Source organism: Colossoma macropomum, unplaced genomic scaffold (assembly GCF_904425465.1).
Source record: "Colossoma macropomum unplaced genomic scaffold, Colossoma_macropomum, whole genome shotgun sequence".
In the NCBI taxonomy this organism is placed as follows: Eukaryota; Metazoa; Chordata; class Actinopteri; order Characiformes; family Serrasalmidae; genus Colossoma; species Colossoma macropomum.
In genome coordinates, this window is record NW_023494795.1 from 22,936,392 (window position 1) to 22,945,306 (window position 8,915).

The window sequence follows — 8,915 nt, forward strand, 5'->3', positions numbered from 1 at the left end:
ACCGCTCCGTTTGTGTAGAATGCTGGGCCTGTTGGGGGCATGCATGAAAACTTATTTGTTTTAAACACATTTAAACACATTTTCATATGCCAATATGGTATATGTCAAAAGCGTATAGAACAGTCCGCCATTTCTTCACACGTATGAACTATAAAATGAACGCTTGTTGATTCAGAGCAGAGGCTTTAAGACTAGCCATTAGATTAGACTAGATCAGCATGTTCTGCTTAATTCCGCCACTGAGAAAACAGGCTACCGTAAAACAACAAACAGGAGACCACAGGCCGTATGTGAAGCTTTAGTGAGGCGCGACCCCTGCTGTCTCTGCAGCTCTACTTCTGACTGCACAAACAGCCCATCGCCAGGACCTATAATCTGCGACTTACAGGACTTTATATTAGAGTACAGTATGACTGGGCCCTGGAATCTACAGTTTATACAACAAATATTCTGCGCCTGTTTCCCGCATTAAATCTGTATAAATTATTACAACTCAAACGTTTTTGATTTATTCAATTTAAACCTTCCATAGGGAGCTCCGCTCTTTTTAATTATTTTTATTTATTTGTTGTTGTTTTTTTAAGTATAATTTGTGCAGTTTACATGTGGTATCCGGGACCTGACAGTTGACTGCAATGTATGGTATTTACTTGGTTTATTTACAGTTTAAAATCCATAAATATGTAACTAAATAGTAGTTTTGTATTGTTCCTTTTAATAGTCTAACTAACTTAATATTAAACACTGTGTGTGCTACTGTGCTATATTGATCTTTTAAATTTTATCTGTTGTTGTCTCAGATTATTTTCATTAATACTGTCATTTATTTTATTTATTACTGTTATTGAACTTTTCACTTTCAGCACTTTTAGCTGCTCTATGTACGAAAAGTGCTCTATAAATACTGTTTCCATTTTTCTTATTTTTATTATTGTTCTAGTTCTTCTTCTTCTTCTTCTTCTTCTTCTTCTTATTATTATTATATGTGGGAAATATCATGATATTAAATTTAAATCAATATCGTCCAGCCATAGTATTTCTGTGCTTATGTGTAACTAAAATATCTACATTTTTGAATGGATAAAAACATCCTATACTTGCTTATGCTGTAATTAATAATAAAGGTAATTTTCTTCTTAGATTCAGCTCTTTGCTTCTGTCTGTCTGATTGTTTTGGCAAAATACTCTGAAAGCCTGAAATAAAAACTGGATTTTTTTTTTTTACTTCTCTTCTGTTGTGCGGGTCTCATTGCCTGTCAGTTTGCCGCGGTTAAATCCTCCTGCCGGTAGGGGGCAGTACTCTAAAAGCTGTCAGCTACGAGCGCGCAGAGTTTTCTCTTGTTTGTGTTGCTGAGCTGCTGAACGTTTGTGGTCTAACGAAGCTGGGAAGTTTTCGGGGCGGAACAAAAAAATACAAACTTTTGAGAGGATTTATGAGGAATTCCTCAGGCTGCCCTCGATCGTCAGCTCGATACATGACTTTACTATGGATGTTCTGTAAATACTGTCAGCTGTGCTGCGGAAAACCCCCCAAACACCCTTATAAACACGGACACTGGGCTCAGTAGTGGCTAGTTGGACGCGGGCTTTGCTTGACTAATGTTAGGCGTTGGCATATTTTAGCGCATCTATAGGTTGACGCCCCGCTGTTTATCAGTATAAATATTAAAAGTTCATTTTTGTCAATAATGTCGGAAGAGCAGAATCATATTTTAGGTTTTATGAGTGACACTAATAGGTTAGCTTGGCTGGCTGCTCCAGTATGCCACTTATTTGGTTAGCTTTAGCAATCGCGCCAAATTTGATCATTAATAAAACACGATTCATGCAAATATGTAAATACTAATTTATACTAAGTAAGGAAGGTGTTCATGGCTCGGTCAGCTGAGGAGCTGTATATAAGTTAGATGATCCATTGGTGGTGGTTACTCCTGAATCTGGCGGGAATTTGCTCACCAGGGCTGCTTTGTTACACGGCAGAAAAGTGTCTAAATAGCCGTGTTAAATCGTTAGACCAGTGAATTGTGCAACTTTTCTCCACTTTATCTTGTTGGTGCATGGCTTGGAACCTGCTGGTTATTTTTTTAATGATTATTAGTGACATAAACCAGTGTGTTATTAGTCATGTTAATCGTTCCTTCTGTGTCCCTCTTATCTGGTTAAAAGTGACGTTTGAAATAAAAAAGTACATGTATAATTTTGCGTACATTTACAGAATTATCCCCATCTGTATCTTTTTTATCGTTAAATAGATAAACGAGTATATTAGACATCTCTTCCCGCCTTCATCGTTTAGAAGCAGAGCAAGAGATCTTTTATTTATTATTACACACATAAACTAGCGTGTCATGTGTCATATTAGTGTTCTCTAGCGTTTTTGTGCGTGTTTATATGCGGGTGTGTGTGCATTTCAACTGAATATGCGCTATTTTTAAACTTACTTGCTGATTTTTTTCTCAAAGCGCGCCTTTTTTACACAATCTAAGAAAACCGGTCACGTATTTGTGTAGAACACAAAACTCACAGCGTTTGAAATTCCCGCGATCCGCATATGACGTTCGTGATTCTAATTGGCTGGTGGCATCAGAAAATGTTAAATAACCACTCGGAACTTCGCTCTCATTGGTCGGGCTGGATCGAGCGCCAAGAACTGAATAAAAAGGGAGCAGCTGGAAGACTTTCTTCATTTAGTTTCTTCACTACGCTTAGGGTTTCCTGCTCTGCTCTCTCTTTTGTTTCTTAGCCTTTCACTCTTTGCTTTTATTTCTACCTGTTTTTTTACAGCGAGAACTTTTCATCCTCTTTTTAGCTCCTCTCAAAATAGACAATGCTGTCCACTCGCTCTCCTCTCAAAGCCAAGAACGAAAACGCCGTTTCTACAAAAATGGACACCCTGTCGCTGGTGGACAAAGAAAACACGGTAAGTAACGTAAACTGCGGTGCTTATAATCTGCTAGCAACGTTGTTAAGTAACGTTAACCTATCGTTAGGTAAGGTAACGTCAGATGACTTTTGTTGAATAAGGCAGTGTAATACGAGGTGCAGAATGCTTGTTAGTGTTTTAACTGAAGTACATGTTAAATAACTGAGTGGTTTTGTTCTCACAGCCCCCAAGTTTGAGCACTTCAAGAATCCTGGCTTCTAAAACGGCGCGCAAAATCTTCGCTGACTCTGAGGTAAGTTCCCTAATCTGAGACACTTCTTACAGCCCATGGGCTCAGTCTGCCCGCTTGGCTTTAAATACGCTTTTGAGTGCTTTTAACTCAAGAGGACATCAAGAATATCAGTGAACACCGACTTAAAATCTGACCATGTATCGTTAAAGTTAACAAGCTCCCTCCCCTTTCCTGGTGTAAGGTGAACTCTGAATTAAATGTAAGGGTTTCTAGCTGAGCTGTTGGGTAGTAAACGTCACCAAAGCTGCAGGGAGGCTAACCGGAACAGCTGACCCACTTTTTTGGCGGTAGATAGTTAGCTAGCTAACCCGCTAACTAGCTAGCCTATTGTGTCAAGTTAAAATGCACACAGCACCACAAAGGTGGAGCGAAGCTGGCTAGTTAACTGACATGGAGCACTTAAATGAACCAAAATAAGCTTGGTTTTCCTGATAGCCTTTCTTTTTATTTATTTATTTATTTTTTTTTGACGTGTGACTAGTTAGAGGATTTAACCTAACATAGGGAACCTCAAGAATTGATTAAATGCAGTTTTTGAAAGTGTTTCAAGTGTGGTAAAGTTTAATGGGTTTTTAAGAGCAGCTGGCCCATGGCTTTATAATAAATGGTACCACTGCAGGTTTTTGTTGACCAGAAAGATTCAGTGCTCCTGTATTTGTATGTTTTGTATATCTGTTACTATATTCATACTGGAAGTCTGCTGGATTATTTATTGTCTTTGTCTTCTTTGCTTTCTGCCTTTCTCTTCAAAGGAGCAACCCAAACCCAAGAAAGGGAGTGTGGAGGAAGAACCCCTTCTGAAGGATAACCCACGCCGCTTTGTCATCTTTCCCATTCAGTACCATGACATCTGGCAGATGTACAAGAAGGCAGAAGCTTCTTTCTGGACAGCTGAAGAGGTAAACATATTACACTTTCTCTAAATATTGTGTGTGTATATACTTGCAGATTTAATTAATCCATCAAAATGTATCCAGCTGACAGTTGTTTTGTGGTCAGAAACTGATCAGCAATTAAGGGCTATAGGATGGTAGCGCTGATGACCGTAACACTGAAAAGTCCATGTGAGGGCTATGCAATCTCAAAGCATAGCAATGTCTTTCAAGAAAGTCTTTGTGTTGTGCAGTGAAAATGGTAGTTGTTGCAGTCTTGAGAGTACTGTGCATTACATTTGATTGTAAAAAAAAATCGCAGCGATCGTGTGATGTCCCTTCTCAAATGTTTGTCTCCCCCTGCAGGTTGATCTGTCCAAAGACCTTCAGCACTGGGAGTCCCTGAAAGATGAGGAGAGATACTTCATCTCTCACGTGCTGGCATTCTTTGCTGCAAGCGATGGCATTGTCAATGAAAACTTGGTGAGTTAAAAAGCTAATATACAGGCATCTAAAATAAGAGCAGTGTGATTTGAGTCAGTCACACTGATTTTTTTTTGTCATGTTTTCACCACCAGGTGGAGCGCTTCATGCAGGAGGTGCAAGTGACGGAGGCACGTTGTTTCTACGGTTTCCAAATTGCCATGGAAAACATTCATTCGGAGATGTACAGTTTGCTCATTGACACGTATATCAAAGATCCCAAAGAGAGGTAAGTCTACCTTTTTTAGTTCATGCTGAGAGGGCAGTGATGAGAAGCGCAGGGGTACGGACCTCAGCTGATGATGGGAGCTGAGTGTTGGTCTCATCCCAGATTGGTAGGCATGTGGTCAACTGTCTGGGAGGTGCCAACATGAAACAGTCGCTTTACTGAGCCCTGTAAAAGGAATTTGGGAGTTTTTTTTGATTTGCACACATCTGTATGGTCACTAATCTTTTTCTCTCTCATGTAGGGAGTACCTTTTCAATGCCATTGAGACTCTTCCATGTGTGAAGAAGAAGGCTGACTGGGCCCTCAACTGGATTGGCAACAAGGCTGCTAAATATGGTAACTTAAGTTCCTCTGGATTCCACACAAGCTTTACATTAAACAGTGGTTGGACAAGTGTGACCCGTCTTGTACTGTCTGTAGGTGAGAGAGTGGTGGCCTTTGCTGCTGTGGAGGGAATCTTTTTCTCTGGTTCTTTTGCCGCTATTTTCTGGCTGAAGAAGAGAGGCCTCATGCCTGGCCTTACGTTCTCCAATGAGCTCATCAGCAGAGATGAGGTAACAGTCTTGCACTATTAAAAGCAGGTAGTCATTCTTACTAATTCCAATGTGCTGTGTCTTTAAAGTTGTCTTTTGATTTCAGGGTCTTCACTGTGATTTCGCCTGCCTAATGTTCAAGCACTTGGTGAATAAACCTTCTGAAACAACAGTCAAGAAAATCATAATGAATGCCGTTCAGATTGAACAGGTATGCATCAACTATATCCAAATTCTTGGTTTTGAGCCTTCTGCTTCTGAAAAACTTAGACTTAAGACTTAAATGCCACCTTTTACTGTTTCCAGGAGTTCCTGACCCAGGCTTTGCCCGTTAAGCTGATTGGCATGAACTGTGACTTAATGAAGCAGTACATTGAATTCGTGGCTGACAGGCTGATGCTGGAGTTGGGTTTCAACAAGGTGAGGATATACATATCAACCATACATTCAGTATTGTGACAGTTCATATAGTTTCACAATACTGAATGTCAACTCGTACAATGTTAATTTTAAAGTTCAATAAATTTTTTGCACAAAAGCAGGTAATGTTTCTTTTAGATAAACACATCCAAATAGATTTCTCTCAATGACTTCATGTCATTGAGAGACATGTGCTTCACTTTAGTTTGGACTAAAATTTAAACATGTTCACACAAGCAGTGCAATCAGTGGCATGCGAGACAATAGCTGTATTTCTATTTGACAACCTTAAATTTTTTGTGTGTGAGCATTGAAAGCATTTACTTGACACAAATGCTGAGGCCATTATTAGCTCCTTTAAGGCAGGAGCGTCCAGTGTTATCTGCAAAGGGCTGGTGTGGCTGTAGGTTTTCATTCTAACAATGCAGGACTGCACATGATCAGTTGTTTAAATCAATTGTTCAGCTTTCAAACAAGTGGAATCAGGTGTGCTCCTGCTTCTTTGAAATGAAACCTTGCAGTCACACCAGCCCTTTGCTGATCAGACTGGACACCCCTGCTTTAAGGTAACTTCAAGTTAGCTTGGCTGTTGCTAGCACTCATGGCTCTTGGCCCAAGAATAGGGTTAGTGTTTCAGTGATATTGAAAACGGGAGCAGTGGCCAACCTATTGGAACTCTGTACAGGTGCTGTTATAACAGTTGATCCCAACCATGGAGTGATCATGCCAAGTATACCCATTGTTAGTGTAGTAACTTGTTGCTTTTTTTTTTTAATTATTATTCAGAACAGACTCTGCCTTATTTTTCCCCTTTGTCTGATATGCTGACCAAGACTATCAAAATCAATGACTTCATTCTCGTAACACTTTCTGATGAGGACGTTTAGGCTATCAAGCTATCCTACCTGTGGTTTTAATGAGGCTGAAGTCAGCTTCTCGTTCACTACCTTGTTTGAATTTTCTAGCTTCATCTTAAATGGTGCAGCAGCTACATTCTGGCACCTCAGGACAAGAAGCTGGTGAAAATGAAGCTGACTTCAGCTTCATAGTTTTAAATTTGACACTTCAGCATAAAGTAACCTAGTGTAACTGGTCAGACTCGTATTTCCATGTTCATTTTCTTCAAAACCAAAGTATGTCCACACAGCACTCCTGGCTTTTTGTTGGCTAAGACTGGCCACACAGGCAGTGAACTTACTGCAGCTGCTGTTTAACATAATCTGTATAACCACATCTGTATAAACCTGTAGCTGTATTACAGAGGCCTATGTGGGTCAAAAAAAGTGCAAGCTGGAAAGCACATGTATGAATAGTAGTGATTCTGTGGGGAAATGTGTATCGTACCGTTTCAGAATGTTCTGTATTGATACTTTTAACATTTGATGTCTTCCAGAGACCCTAAGAGTAACAACCTCTTCAGAAACTGATCCTGTATACAAATCTAATTAAATAACTGGATACTGCTTGTCATTTTATGAATTGTCTTGGCTTTTGCCATAATGTAACCATGCTTTGGGTGTTGCTTTTTGTAGATCTACAAAGTAGAGAACCCCTTTGACTTCATGGAGAACATTTCCTTGGAGGGGAAGACCAACTTCTTTGAGAAGCGAGTGGGAGAGTACCAGAGGATGGGGGTCATGTCTGGACCCACAGACAACACCTTCAGGCTCGATGCCGACTTCTAAACTTGAATGGAAAGTGAATGGACACTTGTAAATCTAACACTTGAAGAGGTGATGGTCCGCAGACCACCTCTGGATCTCACCAACATTGTCACTTGTCAGGACTGCTGGAACATCATAACTGCTGATTTGACTTTGCAGTATATGTTCTGTTAAGCATGTGGCTGTTTTTAAATAGCTTTTGGAATACGTTAATCCCAAATGCAGTAAAGCTTTTATCTTGTTTTCCTTTTTTATTGTATAAATTTTCTACAACTGGTGCTGGTTTATTTATAGCTTGTACAAACAGCCTTTCCTGCTTTAAATACGGCTTTCCTTTTAATGCCTGACCTTTCACTCTTGCCATCATCTTGATGCTGTTTAAAGATGTAAATAAATTGATTTTGATGGAAGATTCAGTTTATTTTGTAACAGTCCAGTCCAAGGTAATGGATTGAGCCCTTGACTAAGATTAGAATTGTTGCATTGTTAAATACTGAAGTTTTGTTCCTCTTTGCTCTAAATGTTAAAAATGACCATGTTTAAAGTTGCAGACACACATGTGAATTGGGTGTGGGATCCCCCCCCCGTCTGTCTTTGCCTCACACAAAAACCTGACTAAACTTTCTTTGACTTACTACATTTGGGGCTGGCTTTTTGTTTGTTCTGAGCCTTTAGTTTTATTGCAATTATTTATATCCCATGTACTACACTAAAGCTGCTAAATGTGGCTGCAGTGTAAAAGTGATGCCACATTTGGAATAAGAAGGGGAAATTGTGAGGGGGAGTGGGTGTTTATTTTATTTTTTTTTACCCCACTGAACTGCATTGATCAGTTCAACACTGGAATTTTAGCTGCTCCAGTGCAAGATGAGCAGCTGAAGGATGTGTGTTGCAGCAAAAAAATTCTCCCTCTGGGACTGGAGTAGACCATGCCTGCTATAGACTTCACAAATGGATTTCATAGGTAATATGGGGGGGGGCTGTATCCTTTTGTACAATTAGTACACACCTGTAATGGTAGATTGTGAACATGGAAACTTCCAAAGCTCTCCATGTATTTATAGCTATAGTTATCTGGAGCACTCCTGGAATGGGTTGAAGCAGCCAGCCATCCACTTTCTGAGGGCTCTGAACATACACATGGCAGAGTGGGCTTTTACTTGTCCAGCCTCCCCAAGAATACTTTAATACTGCACAGTAATACAACAGAGATAAAAAAAATCCTAAATTAAAAACATGAACTATTACAATAACCAAAGTAGCCCTTTAATTGACATTTTTTGTCTCTGTTGTATTACTGTGCATACTCCAGTACATAATCAGTCTCTCTTTAAGTTGCCACAATTGTTCAGTTAAATTTAATAGAAGACAGGAATGACTTGAATCATTGAAAGGGCTTAAAGGGGAATTCCACAGATTTTTTGTAAGATGTAAACAAAGTCATTCAGAGAGGTTTGATATGACATGCTCTATTCTGAATAACTGAGATAGAATTGTTCACAGTGGTGGTGAAAGGAATCAGATATTAACCTTTAATG

General features: G+C 39.5%; 1 protein-coding gene and 1 non-coding gene across 2 annotated transcripts; both read left to right on the top strand.

The window, feature by feature from the left end:
- The first annotated feature begins 1,358 nt into the window (after positions 1-1,358).
- LOC118815638 (ribonucleoside-diphosphate reductase subunit M2) lies at positions 1,359-7,787 on the top strand. The gene is made up of 10 exons (XM_036581898.1): positions 1,359-2,920; positions 3,108-3,176; positions 3,929-4,075; positions 4,415-4,531; positions 4,627-4,760; positions 5,002-5,096; positions 5,181-5,314; positions 5,400-5,504; positions 5,600-5,713; positions 7,246-7,787. The coding sequence occupies exons 1-10, from the start codon at positions 2,828-2,830 to the stop codon at positions 7,396-7,398; spliced, it is 1,161 nt and encodes a 386-aa protein (XP_036437791.1). The 5' UTR covers positions 1,359-2,827; the 3' UTR covers positions 7,399-7,787.
- On the top strand, positions 4,791-4,927 carry LOC118816352. The gene has a single exon (XR_005007868.1). It is a non-coding gene; the product is annotated as a small nucleolar RNA SNORD94 (small nucleolar RNA).
- Positions 7,788-8,915: the final 1,128 nt, after the last annotated feature.

Coding starts and splice junctions, on each gene's coding strand:
- LOC118815638 (XM_036581898.1), top strand. CDS start 2,828: ATGCTGTCCACTCGCTCTCCTCTCAAAGCCAAGAACGAAAACGCCGTT. Junction 2,921..3,107: donor TGGTGGACAAAGAAAACACG/GTAAGTAACGTA, acceptor TTGTTCTCACAG/CCCCCAAGTTTGAGCACTTC. Junction 4,076..4,414: donor CTTTCTGGACAGCTGAAGAG/GTAAACATATTA, acceptor CTCCCCCTGCAG/GTTGATCTGTCCAAAGACCT.